This window comes from Mastomys coucha, unplaced genomic scaffold (genome assembly GCF_008632895.1).
Source record: "Mastomys coucha isolate ucsf_1 unplaced genomic scaffold, UCSF_Mcou_1 pScaffold14, whole genome shotgun sequence".
In the NCBI taxonomy this organism is placed as follows: Eukaryota; Metazoa; Chordata; class Mammalia; order Rodentia; family Muridae; genus Mastomys; species Mastomys coucha.
Genome location: NW_022196896.1, coordinates 40,368,894 through 40,387,466, shown reverse-complemented (window position 1 = coordinate 40,387,466; position 18,573 = coordinate 40,368,894). Strand labels below are relative to the sequence as shown.

General features: G+C 38.5%; 1 protein-coding gene and 1 long non-coding RNA gene across 3 annotated transcripts in view; one reads left to right on the top strand and one right to left on the bottom strand.

Annotated features, from left to right (window-relative positions):
- The window catches only part of Prex2 (phosphatidylinositol-3,4,5-trisphosphate dependent Rac exchange factor 2), a 300,091-nt gene that overhangs the window by 45,061 nt on the left and 236,457 nt on the right, over window positions 1-18,573 (bottom strand). For both annotated transcript variants that reach the window (XM_031366853.1, XM_031366854.1), the window contains one exon: window positions 15,859-15,973. In XM_031366853.1, the coding sequence (XP_031222713.1) occupies window positions 15,859-15,973 (115 nt within the window). The remainder of the gene's footprint in view (window positions 1-15,858; window positions 15,974-18,573) is intronic.
- On the top strand, window positions 12,300-13,053 carry LOC116088169. Its single transcript, XR_004117796.1, has 2 exons — window positions 12,300-12,359; window positions 12,479-13,053. It is a non-coding gene; the product is annotated as an uncharacterized LOC116088169 (long non-coding RNA).

Below are 18,573 nucleotides of genomic sequence, written 5' to 3'. Positions count from 1 at the left end.
CTAAGGAATAAACAAGGCAGACCGATGGGACAGTGAGGGGAAGGGTGGGCATGTTAAATGTGTATTGCATGACAATGTCTCTGTGTAACCCAAGTACCATGCATCATGAGAGAAACAGCACATTAGTTTGTGAACTATAAAGCAAACGTGTACACGATTTGCCTACAAACAAAATTTACTTACTTTCATTTTTAAAATTGCTTTCTTTACAATCATGTGTGTGTGTGTGTGTGTGTGTGTGTGTGTGTGTGTGTGCATGTGCTCATTATGTGCATGCAAGAGAGCAGAGAATGTCTGGTGTCTTCTATTTCTGTCTGTCTTGTTTTTTCAAGAGAGTCTATCACTGAACCTAAAGTTTGTCTTTTTAGCTATGCTAGAGGGTCAGAAAGTCCCTAGAACCCTCTTTCTCTGTCTTTCCAAAGCATGGACATGCCTAGCTTTCATGCAGGTCCCAGAGATTTGAACTCTGTTCCTCTTGCTTTTGCTACACAGCAAGCAATCTTACCCACTGAGTCATCTCAGCTCTCCACACTGGGTTTGCTAGTACAAATTTTAACATTGCTACACCTACATTCTTAAATAAATTAAACAAATAAGATTGTTTTTATGTCCATAACTCATGGCAATAACTCTACTAGATGTTTGTTAGGGAAACATTTCTTTTAAAACCTCTTCTTTTCTTCCTGTGAATGCATTTCTGAAATTGGTTTTCTTCCTTCATGAAGGTTATTAGAATAATCATAGAGCCAGCTATAAACCAAGCTATCATTCCAACCTAGATCAGATGTGTTAAAGGAAGTTCATTTCTCATATAAATAACTTTTACTATTATCATATATGACAATTGGATAAAAGCATATATAAAGTTAAGTTGAGGATTCATTATTTCATTCTTAAATTTTATTTTAGTTGATAACAATGATTTTAATGGTAATTACTTAACTACTACAGGATTTGATAGCACTCAAGGACACTGTAATATTTCTTCCCACCTTAGGGCTATACACAGCATAGAAGGTGCTTATAGCTGTATACAGCATAGAAGGTGCTTATAGCTGTATACAGCACAGAAGGTGCTTATAGCTGTATACAGCACAAAAGGTGCTTATAGCTCTCTGGCAATGTTGCTTGCGGCAGATTTGGTAGCCAGCCTTCCTGTCTTTGGGTTAAATTTAGGATAAAGGAGAACCGGGGCTACACATCCTTCCAAATAGTTTTTCTGGATTACCTCTACCCTTTTGTAGTTTGCTAGGTGTCAACAGGGGCAGGGTCAATGTTTAAATCCCAGAAGTATGGCTGTGAACAGGCAAGGCCCCCTCCTGGCCTATTCTGCATAGCTCTTGTATGGAGGTTCATTCTTCCCAAGTGGGCAGTGAGGTCATTTAGTCTAGAACCAAGCACCTCAGAGAATTACTTGGCACTCATATTTTTTCCTCTGATTAAATTCCTCTGCAGGAAACCCATGAAACCTATCTTCAGACCAAAATCTCTAGATCAGCTACTCTGCATGCGAGGCAGGTTCTGAACACTGCTCCGACTTCTTCTCAGCCCATAAATAATCATTATTTCCAACAGAGAAAATGAAAAAGAACTGTAGACATTAAGAGCCTGCCCCAAGTGATGCGGCTATTCAGTGGGTTCTAGTCGGGGGAGTGGGCTCCGATTGTAGTGGATTTCAGCGGAGAAATACAGTCAGTGAGCAGATCTGTGGTATCGCAGGCTTCTTGCTTATAAAAGAGCACTTTCATGTGTACTCTGCACTCTTGTCACTGGGACCCAACTACCATTTAACCAGTAAATCAGACTTCCATTTTGTTTTATTTCAGGTGGCTCATAAGAAATACAGTGAATGTCATATTTACTGAAAACACTCCTCCATAAGACAAGTAAGGATTTTGCTTATCTCTTCCCCACTGAGTTTTGAAGGTGTATATACTTAATTTTTAAATTACTATTACTTCTATGTATGAGTATTTTGCCCATCAGTATGTCTGTGTACCACATGCATGCAGTATCCTCTGGGGCAGGAAGATAGTGTCAGCTCCTCTAGGACTTGAGTTATGAGGTAGTTGTAAAATGCTAGGTGGGTGCTGGGAATTGAACCTAGGTCCTCTGCAGGAGCAACCAGTTCTCTTGACTGCCAAGCCATCTCTCTTATCTCTCAATTTACCATCTTTTATGTCTGTCTGTGTTAGTGATGTCAAAAGTAGATTTTCAAAAATCTACTACAAATGAAAGCACATCAAGTTTAGAATTATTACTACACAACAATTTATGAAATAATCTATGTGTGGGCACCACTGTGAGCTTTCAGTTTTCTATGATGAAACATCTTAATACTTGAATGTATTAAAATGCAAATATCCTATTAAGTTCAACTTCATCTGTATGGTTTTTTTAGTGATAATATAAAATTACTGTCTTTTCACAATTATTACAGAATACTAAATATAAAATATAATATACAATTTGATCTTTTATTTGGGTTTTGAATAGGGAGGATGATATGTTTTGATGGCATTTAAATTTGAGGTAGATGACTCATCTTTCTCTGACAGTAATATTTCACAAGGCACACTCACTATGAAGATAAAATATATGACTGAGCTTGACTCACATATGGACCCCACAGATACTTTTTATTTTCAACTAACAACAGAATTCTTACCCTTCCAGCCTCCTTGTCCAGTTTTTCAATGCATTCCTTCTCCACTTCTCAATGTTAGTGTTCTTATTATCCTTAACTATCAGCTTTACCCTTGCCTTAACGATTTTAATAGTTTCCTAGGCAATCTCTGTGTGAGTCTCTGTCTCGGTCTGTCTCCCTGCCTCTCTCTAAACAGTTTTGTTAGCAATGTGTAAATAAAAGAAGACAAATGGATGAAAAGAAGAGTGACTTAAATAATATATAAGAATACAAGTTAACAGAAGCCATCATTGACAAAAGGGAGACTGCAAAGAGAGAAAAGGACTAAATAAAAAGAGGTGAGAAGATAAGATATGCTGAGAAAGATGTAGGAAATGGCCAGTAACAAAAATTGGTATCATTAAGGCTAAATGTGCTCACAGCCCAACAAGCCAAAGTGAGCGGCAGAATTTCACAAACTTGAATCTACAAAAGACCTAACCCACTTTCTGTTGAAGTTGAGTTGCCTACCTAGGCAGCTAATTTTACAAATATCATGCTGTATTTCCCTTAACAACCAAGGGTTTCAATATATCCAGAGTCCAAGTTAGAATCATCCCTCTTGTATCAATGTTTCTGGGATCAAGGTTAAGTTAATTTATAGTCATCCCTCCAATGTACATCCACAAAACAAAATCTGAAATGCCAGCAAAAAGGGACCAAGCAAAAGCAATAGGAACAAAATACTCATCAAAAAGATTGACTAAGATGCCATCAATACACCTTTTTAAGGCTGTCCTTGTAAGATACAAAGTCAGCAGTTAAAAATCAACTTGGCTTCTGTAAGCACTGATCATTTTCTCCCACAGAGTATATTCCCTTAACTAAGGGATATGCTTTGAGGATGTGCTTACTTGTTCTTTGACACATTCAACTTGCATTTAATCCAAAAGCTTTTCTAAGCAGAGCATACTTCCACCTCCCTTTTCGTTTGGCAAAAACAAAGTGTCTTTTCTTAGCTGGGAGTGGAAGACAGCAGCTTTTCTCCTTAGTGCAAGGTAAAAAACAAAAGAATGTCTTAGTGCCTCGGAAGGGATGATTCTCTCCCAATGACACTTAGAAAATGAGGATGTCTTCCTGTCTGCTTTGTGCTGCCACGATATGTTTGGCTTGGGAATAGAACTTGAGATCAAACTGTGACTCCACCAGCATCATTCTCTCTGACAAGATTTGCTTTGGCTAAGTGAGATCTTTTATGATTTCAGATGAATTTGGGGATGTGTCTTCTTGTTTTATGAGTAATGTCATTGGGGCTATGATGGGGATGGCACTGAATGTGCAAATTGCTTTTGGCAATGCAGCCATTCTCACTAGCTTCTTCTGTCTATCCATGAGCAGGGAGGTCTTCCCACCTGCCAGTTTCTTCTTTAGTGTATTAGTATCATAAAGTTCCCACCATAGAGGCCTCTTATGGACTTGATTGGAATTATTCCTAGGTATTTTTTTTTCCTGAAGCTATCAGCAATGCTTTCCAGTAAGGTTTTTGATTCATTTAATTCATTGAATTTCACATTTCCAATGTTTCTGCTTTGTAAATCTTAATTTCCTTGCTGAAAACTTCCTCTATGTTGGTGGGGGCTTTTGTTTGTTTGTTTGTTTGTTTGTTTGTTTTTGTTTTCTGATTTTTCTCCTAAGTTGACTTTTCCCTAAGGGTTAGAAGAGAGGACCCGAAACAAACCCACACAGCTACAGCCATGAGCTTTTTTGATAAAGCTGTCAGAAACACATGTTGCAAGGAAGATTCTTTAACAAATCACGCTAAGAAAAGTAGTACTGCAGTGGCACCTGCATGTTCATGTCCATTGCTGCACCATTCACAATGGCAACAGGAGGGACTAGCCCAGACATCCATTAACAGGTGAACTAGGCACTGGAATTTTATACAGTCCTAAAGAAAAATGAAATCATGACATTTGCAGGAAAAGAGGTGCAACTGGAAACCGGCTTGTTAAATGAAATAAGCCAGACTCAGAAAAATAAACATTGCACAGTTATGCTAAAAAAAACAAAAACAAAAACAAAAAACAAAAACACCAAAAAACAAAAAAACAAAAAAACAAAAAAACAAAAAAAAAAAAAAAAAAAAAAAAAAAAAAAAAAAAAAAAAAAAAGAAAAAGAAAATGAGGATGTTTATCAGCTTTAGGAGCTCTCTGGTGGAATTTTGGGGTCACTTAAGTATACTATCATATCAAATAGTGATAATTTGACTTCTTCCTTTCTAATTCATATCCCTTTGATGGCCTTTTGTTGCCTAATTGCTCTGGCTAGGACTTCAAGTACAATATTGAATAGGTAGGGAGAGAGTGGGCAGCCTTGTCTAGTCTCTGATTTTAGTGGGATTGCTTCAAGTTTCTCTCTGTTTAGTTTGATGTTGGCTACTGGTTTGCTGTATATTGCTTTTACTATCTTTAGGTATGGGCCTTGAATTCCTGATCTTTCCAAACCTTTTATCATAAAGGAGTGTTGGATTTTGTCAAATGCTTTCTCGGCATCTAATGAGATGATCATATGGTTTTTTCCTTTGAGTTTGTTTATATAGTGAATTATGTTGACGGATTTCAGTATATTGAACCATCCCTGCATCCCTGGGATGAAGCACTCAAGCATATCAGAGGCCTTCCTCTACACAAAGGATAAACAGGCTGAGAAAAAAATTAGGGAAACAACACCCTTCACAATAGTCACAAATAATATAAAATACCTTGGTGTGACTGTAACTAAGCAAGTGAAAGATCTGTTTGACAAGAACTTCAAGTCTCTGAAGAAAGAAATCAAAGAAGATCTCAGAAGATAGAATGATCTCCCACGCTCATGGATTGGCAGAATTAATATAGTAAAAATGGCCATCTTGCCAAATCAATCTATAGATTCAATGCAATCCCCAACAAAATTCCAACTCAATTCTTCAGAGTTGGAAAGAGCAATTTACAGATTCATCTGGAACAACAAAAGACCCAGGATAGGCAAAACTGTTTTCAACAATAAAGGAACCTCTGGTGGAATCACCATCCCTGACCTTAAGCTGTACTACAGAACAATTGTGATAAAAACTGCATGGTATTGGTACAGTGACAAGCAGGTGGATCAAGGGAACAGAATTGAAGACCCAGAAATGCACCTAACACACCTATGGTCACTTAATCTTTGACAAAGGAGCTAAAACCATCCAGTGGAAAACAGACAGCATTTTCAACAAATGGTGCTAGCTCAACTGGTGGTTAGCATGTAGAAGAATGCAAACCGATCCATTTCTATCTCCTTGTACAAAGCTCAAGTACAACTGAATCAAGGACTTACACATAAAACCAGATACACTGAATCTAATAGAATAGAAAGTGGGGAAGAGCCTCAAGCACATATGCATAGGGGGAAAATTCCTGAACAGAACACCAATAGCTTATGCTCTAAGATCAAGAATTGACAAATGGGACCTCATAAAATTGCAAAGCTTCTGTAAGGCAAAGGACACTGTCAATAGGACAAAACGGCAACCAACAGATTAGGAAAAGATCTTTACAATCCTATATCTGATAGAGGGCTAATATCCAACATATACAAAGAACTCAAGAAGTTAGACTCCAGAGAAACAAATAACCCTATTAAAAAATGGACTAGAGAGTAGAGAGCTAAACAAAGAATTTTCAACTGAGGAATATCGAATGGCCAAGAAGCACCTAAAGAAGTGTTCAACAACCTTAGTCATCAGGGAAATGCAAATCAAAATAACCCTGAGATTCTACATCACAAAGTCAGAATGGCTAAGAGCAAAAACTCAGGTGACAGCAGATGCTGGTGAGGATGTGGAGAAAGAGGAACACTCCTCCATTACTGTTGGGATTGAAAGCTGGTACAACCACTCTGGAAAATAGTCTGGTGGTTCCTCAGGAAATTAGATATAGTACTGCCGGAGGACCCAGCTATACCATTCCTGGGTATATACCCAGAATATTCTCCAACATGTAATAAGGACACATGCTCCACTATGTTCATAGCAGCCTTATTTATAATAGCCAGAAGCTGGAAACAACCCAGATGTCCCTCAACAGAGGAATGGATACAGAAAATATGGTACATTTATACAATGGAGTACTACTCAGCTATTTAATATCATCCTGAGTGAGATAACCCAAACACAAAAGAACACACATGGTATGCACTCTCTGGTAAGTGAATATTAGCCTAGAAGATCAGGATACACAAAGTACAATCAACAAACCACAAGAAACTCAAGAAGAAGAGAGACAAAAGTGTGGATACTTTGATCCTTCTTAGAAGGGGGGAACAAAAATACCCATGGAAGGAGTTGCAGAGACAAAGTACAGAGCAGAGACTGAAGGAAGGACAATCCAGAACTGCCCTATCTGGGAATCCTTTCCATATTCAATCACCAAACCCAGACACTATTGTGGATGCCAGCGGGTACTGACTGACAGGAGCCTGATATAGCTGTCTTCTGAGAGGCTCTGACAGTTCCCAAATAATACAGAAGTAGAGGCTCACAGCCCATCCACTGGACTGAGCATAAGGTCCCCGATGAAGGAGCTAAGGAGCTGAAGAGGTTTGCAGTCCTTTAGGATAAACAACAATATGAACTAAGCAGTTCCCTCAGAGCTCCCAGAGACTAAACCACCAACCAAAGAGTACACATGGTGAGACTCATGGCTCCAGCTGCATATGTAGCAGAGGATGGCCTAGTAAGTCATGAATGGGAGGAGAGGCCCTCGGGCCTGTGAAGGTTCTATGCCCCAGTATAGGAGAATGCCAGGGCCAGGAAGCAGGAGAGGGTGAGTAGGTGAGTAGGGGCGGAGGGGGAGGGAACAGAGATTTTTTTCCGGAGGGGAAACCATGAAAGGGGATATCATTTGAAATGTACATAAAGAAAATATCTAATTTTTAAAAAAGAAAGAAAATGAAGATGATTATTATCTGCTTCTATTTGTCAGACTAGAAAATATTTATCCTCATAAATTTTACCACATGCAGGATTTATTACAAAAATCCAAAAACCCATAGGCTAGTAATTTTAATCTCTCATATTCTCCTTACCAAATTATTACACTAAGAATTCCTGGGCTGGAGAGATGGCTCAATGTTAAGAGTACTGACTGCTATTCCAAAGTTCCTGAATTTAAATCCCAGCAACCACCTAGTGTGGCTCACATCTTCTGGTGTGCCTGAAGTCAGCTATAGTGTACTTACATATAATAATAATTAAATCTTTAAAGATGAATAAATAAATAAATAAATAAATAATTCCTTTAAGGTAACTAAAATAAATATTAGTTCCCAGTATAACTTCTCAAGGGCAACTGAATTGGTCTGAACACATAACGTGCATCCCCGGTGAGTTTAGTGAACTGGTCTGAACGAACAGCGTACATCCCCGGTGAGTTTAGTGAGATAACCATGTTAATATACATGTTGCTATATTGCCTTCTCAGTAAAACAACTGTGTTAAGCTTTCATAGAATTACTTTACTTTTCAAATAAAAAAAGAGATGCTGCTCTCAAAATGTCACAACAACTTCAACTTTATCTGTTCTTATCTCATGTGAAATGTATGAACTTTGACTATGCTGATAAATTTTCTGAAGAGATCTCCAACAGCGTCAGCATCTGTGCCCTGCAAATGATCTGACATTTTTTTTTTAAATGAAACAAAGTAGACTGGATAGTGGAATAAATTCAATATAATAATAATGTGACAAAAGTATGCCCATGCATTACAACTAATATGATTTCTAATTCAATATAACTATTTTGCATACACACACACACACACACACACACAAGAAGTTAGAGAAATAGATCCCTAAACTAAACAAAATTAATGCTACTTAAAAGTTGTTTGGTTTGGAAGAAGTGGATTAATTATAGCTTTATATGTAACAGAAGGTATCCTGCAGGAAGAAGAGGTTGAGATGGGACTTAAATAATTATAAAATAATTATACTTTAAACAAAAGGCCATGGGGCTGAGTGTGTCCTGGGCTAAGAGTGGAATGGAATAAGCTGGGCAGGAGCTGATCAGGAAGGGGTTAACAGAAACCTGGTCTCTGCTTACAGATCAGTTTCACATTCTTCTCTCAAGAGCTCTAAGTTCAGTCTCACCTTGCAGATCCTCCCTTTATCCTTGGGACTTTTGCAGATATTATTCCATCTTTTGGATAATAATTACCATCCTTACCAAGTTTACCTTCCAGACTCTCTCCCTAAACCCTGCCTCTCCACTATGCTTTCAGATCTCAGTTTAAAGGATATTCCTCAAGCAACTCATTCCTGAAACCGCCATTCACTATTCTCCCACAGTTGAGATGGATTCTTTTCTTGCACACATGACTACATATTGTTTGTTTCATACATTTTCATTAAGTATAGGGGAGAATTTTGTTTAGAATTTATCTTAACCCAAAGACATAATGTTCCTGGGGGGCAGACTCTCAGTCGCGGCAATGCCATAAGCATAGAGTGTTGTCCTTGGAACTTGGCAGGTGTTTGCTGAATAAATGGTTAAATCATAGAAAGTGTATACTCTTTGGGAAAATGTCACTTAAATAAAGAATATAGTTTCTAAGTCGTGGATCCTTCTGATATCACTTATGTAAGAGGGACACTTAGAAAACTTGAAAGCACCCTAAACTGACTTAAACTCTTCATAGACTTGGTTTATTATCCTACCACAAGAGACTCACCTCTCACATAAAACTCTGAAAATTCTGTATTCTCAGTCTAAAAACAGACAGTAATTAAATATACACACTTTCTTTTATAGCTAGTTGTAGAGACGCCAAAATAGGGACACCTGAAACAAACAAACTTAACAAGCAAAAAATAGGGACACCTGAAACAAACAAAATTAACAAGCAAAAAACCAACTTTGCTGAGGAGCAGAGTAAAAAATACAGAAATACCACAGAGTAGATGAATATAGAAGATTTCTGTATAATTTAAAAAAGTATCACGTCATTTGACTCTGAAAGCTGCTTGCTACTCCACAGATAGAAATATTATTTACATGATAATTAATGTTCTTTCTTCTCAGTCGCGTGTTTGCTTATTGTAGCTGATACTTTCATTGACTTAATATGGCTGACATACATACTCATCAACAGGTCCTCGTATTCTCCATTCCAAACTCAGCTGCTCTGTTTGTCACTCAACAAATGTAGTGGCTATTCCTGGTTGTCAACTTGACTATATCTGAAATGAACTACAATCCAGAATTAGAAGGCTCACCTGGCCCTAATCTGGAGGCTGAGAGATAACAAGTTTCCGACCTGAATCTTGGCATGGAGATCTTGAGGTATAGTGGCTACGAATCCCAGAGGATTAAGATAGAAAGATCTATGAGTTCAAGATCATCTGGGATTAAAGGTGTGGTGGCATAGTGGCTATGAATCCTAGAAGATTAAGACTGAAAGATCTACGATTTCAATCAGGGTCACCTGGAGTTAAAGGTGCTACCACACCTTTTGTTGGAGACCTATATAAGGAAGAAGGAAAGCTCGCTCTTTTTCAATTGCTTGCCTTGTGGGACTAAGCAACTGCTGGATCCTTGGACTTCCATTCACAGCTGCTGCCGACCATTGTTGGGAGTGGCTTGTTGGGAGTTGGACTACAGACTGTAAGTCTGCAATAAATTCCTTTACTACATAGAGACTACCATAACTTCTGTGATTCTAGAGAACCCTGACTAATACAACAAAGGATGGGCGGTAGTGTCTCATGATGTGAGGCCACTAACGATACAGAAAGAAGGACATGAGCCCTGAGCCCTGAGCCCTGAGCCCTGAGCCCTGAGCCCTGAGCCCTGAGGAGCCCAGTACCTGCAAGGGCATACCAGAGCTGAGAGGGTGCTGTGTCTCAATCCCCTCCACTTGTTTAAGAGCTGTACCTAAAATATGAAATGATAATTTATCCATGCCATGCATTATAGCTGCTCTGTCAGGAAAGCTCATTCCATAATATATTTTCCTCTGTGGATGTGGAAAAGTGGTGTACTTCATGGAAATACTATTATGAGACTAATCAAACACATGCTTCCGGCAATCATTTTCCTATTGAACATACCATTCAAACCTGTGACTCTGAGATGGGCATGGGTAGCATTCCTTTGCAACAGAAATTTGTTACTTTTTTTCTACATATCATAAAAAATATATGTGGGTTTTCTAAAGGTCTTTAAACTAATTTCTATTTGTGTGTGGGGTATGTGCCTGCACACATCATGAGAGTTCAAATACCTGCAGAGCCACAACAGGGGTTGAATGCTCTGGAACTAGAGTAATGGGTGGTGGGGAGCCACCATTTGGGTGTATGGAAGCAAGTTCAGGTCCTCAGAAGAACAGTACAGAGCCATCTTTGTAGACCATTTAAAGAGAAGAAAAAGAAAAAAACTTCTCAAAGGACATGTGCTACTCTTTACACACAAAGGCACATCCTAAGGGAATTTTTGCTTTGAATAGCTTTTGCATTTTCTATAAAAATGACAGATTTACACAGTTAGATATCTGAGATTATCAGCCCTAAAAATATATTCAGTATGAAGCTATCATTTCATATAAATAGTAAATGCAATCTGCTAATGCAGAAATTGTTTTTTTATTTTGTCTGATTTTATTCTTAATTTTACACTAAGATAATATTGAAAAATAATTATCTAAGTAGCTAAAACCTCAAGGACTTCTTGGACACAGGGAACATTGTTCACTTTTACAATTTATATCCTTAGTCACCGCATTGTGATGCTTTTTGCCAATAGACAGTGCATTAAAATGAAATAATATTGTAATGATAAATTACCTTTAAGTAGGGCATGGCAAATGTGACTGATGGAGAGGATGGATCATGACCAGGGAGAGTAAAAAGGGGAAAAAAGAGCAGATCAGGGGGTTGGAGGCAGGGTGGGGGGATAGAGCAAATATGGGGGCTTCATTCAGGGTTAGCAATACTTCCTAACTTCTGAGATTGCCAAAATTTCACACTTTTGTTATTCTTCTTTTATAAGCAGAAATGAATAAATCAAAAATGGTTCTTGAAGGAGTTTATATTCTAGAAGCATCCAGAAACCATTTATGCTAGATCAATCTTGTGCCTGGGGTAAAGAGCTAAGCAGGCATCTTTAGGAAGGAAGGTCAGGACCACAGTACACTTGCCAGGGCTCCTAGGCTCTTCCCCACTGGTCTCTCCTTCAGAGTGGAGAGCGGTGAGCTGAGTCGACTGCCTGGGCTTCTCTATTGCATGCTGAGGAAATGTTAGCTATCTTTAATATCATTTGCTATGGATGCACTAACTATTAGCGGACAGTATAAATTCAATAACATTTTCCAGTGGATTCATAACCCAAAGGACCTATAACAACAACAACCCTGCATGTCAGGCTCTGTCCATTTCTTTCCATGAGATTCATGTTCCCCATGGGCTAGAAGTAAGATTTCACCAAAGTTCAACTTGGGGAGACCAATGAGTTTATCATGCTTTCATATAGATCACAGTTGGAGGGATGATTACAGGAATGTGGGTCGCCTTCAAACAGCATCAGTACAGCAATGTTCCATGCCATCATAGACTGTGACCTCATAGAATCTGCATCACAGAGTCTGGCTTTTAGTCAGCCTTTTATTACTGCATACACCCTAGCATCTCCTAAGATCACCTGCTGCTGGTATGGGAGGTACAGTAGAGATACATAGCGAAAATCCTAGGCAAGGGTTTCCTGATCACCCCAGGGAGTTTGCACTGCTTTATTACCATTAGTAGACTCAGTACCATTGTGTTATTGCTCTATTTTAGGTGCCATGGACACAGGACAAAGTCCAAGACAGCATCTCATCAAAACCTGAGGAAAAAGCATCACATACTTGCAGGCATTGATTCACTTCTTAGAAGATCTTTCCTGAATCTTGGCAAGGATATTTCTTTGTGATTCAGGCTAATGTTAAAACACCATGTGTCATTCCTCCTCTCATGACAGCATCAAATATATTGGGTGAATGCATGGCTGATTATGCAAATTGGAGCTATGGAGGCCTATGTGGTATCAAATATGGGGACAGTGACATAAAACTCATCTTCAGTGTTAAGAAATTCGCCTCACTCCCTCAGATGGCCTTATACAGGACAAAACATCAACAGAGAGAAATAGCTCTTTGCTTTAAAGCTTGGTTTCACCAACTCATTGTCTGGATAACTGCATGTTCTCCTTAAAATGGAAACATTAAGCATTTAAGTAACCCATACAATGTGCTTTCATGGGACTAACTCAATAGTTCCTTAAACTTTGACAGACATGATGTCTGTTATATTCTGCTAAGTGGACAACTCTATCTGTTCTTGTATGCTTTAAGCAATAAAACCCACTGTTTCTACTTGCAGAGTATACTTTGCCTTCTTATTTGATAGTCCACTGGTCTATCATGCTGAAGCCCTTCAGAAAGGAGTAGTTGGCTCTACTGTAAGCCCCTTCCAAAGGTGCCTATGCAGGGGGCACCATCTCTTCTTCTATGTATAACAGTGGTCTGTAGTGAACATATTTGCCCAACTGAGATTAAAATGGATCAATACAGAGACAAGGGTGCCAACAGACAGGAAGACTCCTCATTCAGAAGAATGCTCATCCCCTAGACTGGTCACCATAGCCCGCATGTCTGCCTCCCACAGCCAATACACTGTTTTGCTTATCCTGGCTTGAGTCCCTTCAAAGCAGACTCACAAGGGTGAAGAACATTATGCCCTGCTCCCCACTGCTTTCTGCTAGTTGACATGAGTATCACTGTTACAGTTTGAATGAGGCGTCCTCCCAGTGCACGTTTTTATGTAACATGGGCCCAGATGGTGGTGGTGTCTGGAAGGGAGAAGCTTGCACTTTAGACTAGAAGGCTGTAAGGTTGGGACTCTGGATGCTAAACTTGGTTCTGTCTCAGGCTTTTACTCTTTGTGACCTTACCACAAAGAAATGAGGAGCTCCCACCTCACACTCCTCCTACACACATATTCATGATACATGGCATCTACTGTAATCATGAGTCAAATTTTTATGTTATTATTTAATGTGAAGCTTTTGGTCATAGCATTAAAAAAGTAGCCAATGCCAGTAACACAATTCAATACATATGAATGGAGAGCTTTTTTATGAAACACCATTTTAATAAATATAAGAAAAGATACCAAAGCCAACTAATACTTCACATCAAAGAATTTATATAACAGTGAGGGAAGTGAGAGATCTATAATGATAACTTACCATCAAGGAGAAAAACTATCATAAAATATTACAAAACGAAAATAGAGGCCAGTAAGCCATTTCAGTTTGAACAGTGGTTCTGACATATGAGTATGCAAAAGAATGAATCATAGGGAAGGCTTGTTACAACCCAGACAATGGAGCACACTTAGCAGTTTTTAAGAGGTTTGGAGATGACACTGACATTAAAGATCTAGGGACTGTTCTTTGAGACCTTCTAGTTTAGGAACTGGTCTTCAATTCTGGCTGCACATTAAGCTCATAGGCACCTTTTGAAATGTCTGGTGTCCAGGATTGATTCCACATCTATAATAAATGAATACAAAGACTGTAGGAATATGAGATGAATCAGAAGCACAGCTTTCTCAGAAGTTGGAGTCAAAGAAAGCAGATGATGAGGGTGAATGATGAGTCAAATAGGGCAAGTATGAGAATAATGAGAAAGGAGATCATTACTGATGGCTCTGTAGATAAAGGAAGTGCAGGGTCAGGTCATGAAAGAGTGCCATTGCCAAGCCAAGGAGCTTGTTATTTCTCTTGGAGGTAACTAGAAATCATTAAAATCCCACCTTCCATCAAAAGGTGGGATGGTCTGGAAGCACAATCCTGAGTGAGTAAATATGAGACTGGTGCTTTGAGACAGAGTCAGTAGGATGCTTTAACAGTGGTCCATTTTCTGAAAAGGAGTATGTAGATACATGCTCAAAGCTATGTATTCTGTAGAAATGCTTCAATATTGCATCTAATTTGAAGACAACCAAGGAATATTTTTCACAAGTTAGGAGGGCAAAATTCTATTCTGTAATAATTGTCAACAGGAAGATTTTCTCAAGACTGAATTTGAACTTCTTAAGCCCATGCTTCTTAGTCAGAGAATGAGAAACAAATTGATAATAAATGTATGGTTAACACTTTTTCCTTTCCTATGCATGGAGTTAGTACAATATATGCTTCTGAGAAACAGTGATGTAGACAAGAAAACAAAATTGAAATAGACTAAGACATTCCAAATCTGAATCACTGGGACCTCAGAATACATTTGCTAAGGAAGACTACAAAAATAATTGAAAAAATTAGGGACTTAACGTTTTTTTGGAAATGACAAACAATAGGTGATGTAGAGCTCACTGGAGAAAGGACAGGTGTGTGAGACTAGTTAGTAACTCACCAGGACCAAAACACACCCCCTACTAGTCATTTTAGGTATTTATTTAATTTTCAGAGTTCAGCCACACTCATGAAGGGAAAACAAAACAGCCACAATAAAATCTTTTTAGTTATAAAGAATCAAGCTAGAACAAAGATAAATTTTTCTTTAAAAATAAATGTTAAGCAAAATAAGCCAGACTCATACAGATAGATACCATAGCATCTTATTAGAAGACTATAAAAATTCATCTTTCTGCTATCTCCTGGCTTCCAACTCTGCTAATATCTGGGATAACTGCACAGTAACAGTGTAGCAAGGAAGGCAGAATTTAAATCCAAACATTATTTACTTGGATGCAGATTTTTTTCCCAATAACAAGCACACAGCTGCCATGTCTCCATATGGAGCCTTTTTCAGCCCACGTGAGGAGCTAGCTGTGTTAATGTACTTTCCCTGCAATTCAATGATCTTCCTGTGGGTGGCACTATAACATACAACAATGATATTTCCCCTGGAAACAATTTGCTATACCTTAATTGCATCCTTTTATTTTCCCCAGATAGTAAAACCTCAGCATCACATATTCCTAACCTCTTTTTCTTAATTTCATGAGACGTGGCCAAAAGGGTACTTGAGACATTACACATTATAGTATCAAAGGGACTATCATCAATAATCTAAGCTAATAAAAGTGTTCACATCCTCATCATATGGCCAAAGTATATGGCCTAATATAAAAAGAAAAACCAAGGTAAGTCAACAACGGAGGAGGCTGCATACCTGAGCTTCTGATTATATTGTTTGACCTTTTCCAGGGAGGCTGTGTTTATTTGTGCTTGAAACTCTTCCACGGAGATGTTGTCTCTATAGCAATATTCTTCCATGCTCTCCAATGCTGTGAAACAAGTGAACAGTTTACGTACCATCTTATAACTTAGTCTATGTGCATCTCTTCTAATGCTACTAAGTCTCAATAATACATTAAAAGTGCTGAGTATGAATACATGAGCAATAAGTAACTCCAGAAATAAATGAAAATGTATATATATATACAAACTGTATAGATATATATCAAACTGTGAAAAAAGTTGTTGTTAAATAGGCAAAGGCAGTTTCTGGTTTAAACTGTCCTCTATTTCTAAAATATTGTAGAAGACTAGACTATGCCATTCCAAAATATGCTGTTAGCATGAGGATTATTTTTAGCTGGTTATTCTGAGAAACTGCAGACATAGGGAGTATTGTGAAAACAATGTAAACTAAGTCTTTTGTAAAAAGAATTCATATCTAAAATGGGAGCCTACATTGTTTTGTGTGCTGGCACAGGGACTTGTGGGCAGGTGTCTACGTTGGCATGCACAGTCCCTGTTCTGCACCATGAAGAAAAAGGGACAAAATCATAATCACTTCTGACCCCTGCACAAGCCACTGAGATAAATTTATACAGCAAGTTTCGTCCTTATTTTCCTCATGTCTTAGGGTTTCTATTCCTGTGACAAAACACCATGACTGAAAAACAAATTGGGGAGGAAAACAAAAGGGTTTATTTGCCTTACACTTCTACATTGCTGTTCATCACTGAAGGAAATCAGGGCAGGAATTCAAACAGGACTGGAACCTAGAGATAGGAGCTGATCCAGAGGCCATGGATGGTGCTGCTTACTGGTTTGCTTATCATGGCTTGCTCAAGCCTGCTTCATTATAGAACTCAGGATGCCATCCATGGGCATGGGTCCTCCCCCATTGACCACTAATTGAGAAAGTGCTTTAAAGCTATATTTCACGTAGGCATTTCCTCAACTGAGGCTCTTTCCTCTCTGATGACTCAAGCTTGTATCAGGTTGACACACAAAACCAGCTAGTACACCTTGTCATTCTTTATAACTGGTCCTTTCTCCCTATTTGTTTCCACTGACATGAGTACAATAGTCTTTCTTTTCACCATGAGATGCATTCCAGACCTGCAGTAGATGTTGAAACGAGGGATTCTCCTGAAGCTTGTGTGGATTTTCACACCATACACAAGCACATTCCATACTCCCCCATACCTACATATACTTTTGTAATGCCTTTCCCATTTTCACAAAGCACTTAAATTTTTTTATGGTCTGTGGCTATAACTACTGCAGCATGATAATAGAAGCACAAGGATTCTTTATCCTCACAACAGTATGGACAAAGGAGCTAGTCTTTTTATGTATCTTACCTTGTCAAGAGTAACCTTTTCCCAGGAAGGTAGCATTTATGCCTCTCTTCAGCACATCCCAATTGGCAACATGACTATTTTTACATGTTGGAGCAATTACTCACTAAAATCAGGGATACTTAAGAATGAGACCCTGTATAATCAAGGACCTGATAAGTAAGGGCAATCGAGTGACTCGTGGATAAGTGGCTTATATAAGCTGCTCAAAGGATGATCCCTCATGCTCTGGTTAGATACACAACATCAAACTATTCAGAATGGTGTGCAGCTGAAACCATGAATCATTTATTTTTACAATTTGCCATGTAATGTTTTCAGACCACAGTTGCCAGCACAAAAGTGAAACCACAGAGAAGGCAGAGACTGTCCAGCAAGTTCTACTTCCTAAAGCAGTGGTTCTCAAACTTCCTAATACTGCGACCCTTTAATACAGTTCCCCAGGTTGTAATGATTCCCACAAACATAAAATCATTTTTATTGCAACTTCATAACTGTAATTTCACTGTTGGTATGAATTATAATGTAAATATTTGGGAGTAGAGGTTTGCCAAAGGAGTCATGAACCATAGCTTGTTCTTTAGGCCCCACTGTTGACTCTTCCCACACTGCTATGAACTGGAAACCATGTGTTCAAACACATGAGCCTATGAGTGACATTTTATAATCAAACCACAACACCTTCCAGTGAAGACACTTAGCATGCTGAGTTATCCCCACATGGAAAGCAGAATATTTTTTATATAAATTCATTTCTATTAAAAACTGTAAAATAGCAATGATAGAGGCCTAAGTACACATGAGCAAATGTAGCCTGTCGAGATTTCTGTAGGAACTGTTTTGTGTTAAGTGATATAGGAGACAAGGTCTGAAAGTCAGCAACACTGTTCCCTGGGTTTGCACCATGAACCTTATAAAAGGAAGAAAGTGAGCCCAGCAGTAGGCAAGCGCTGATTCACTTCTCTCTGCTCTCACCATGGCATACTGCTAACTACTCCCAGTGCCTTCCTGTATTCCTTTCAATGAATGTCTGCAACCTGGAACTGTGAGCTCCAATTTCATGCCTTGACTTCACCAATGATTAGATTGTAAGTGATCTTTCTTAAAGCTGCTTTTATCAGCACATTTATCATAGTAACTAATGAAACTAAGACACCACTGAATGTCTATCAAAGGCACTTCAAGATCTTGTTCACAGAGGGTAGAGGAAGTACCTAGAAATGTTTGAAGTTGTAATTTCAGAAACCACCAAAATCTCTTATGTGACTATACTGAAGACACACATGGCTTTT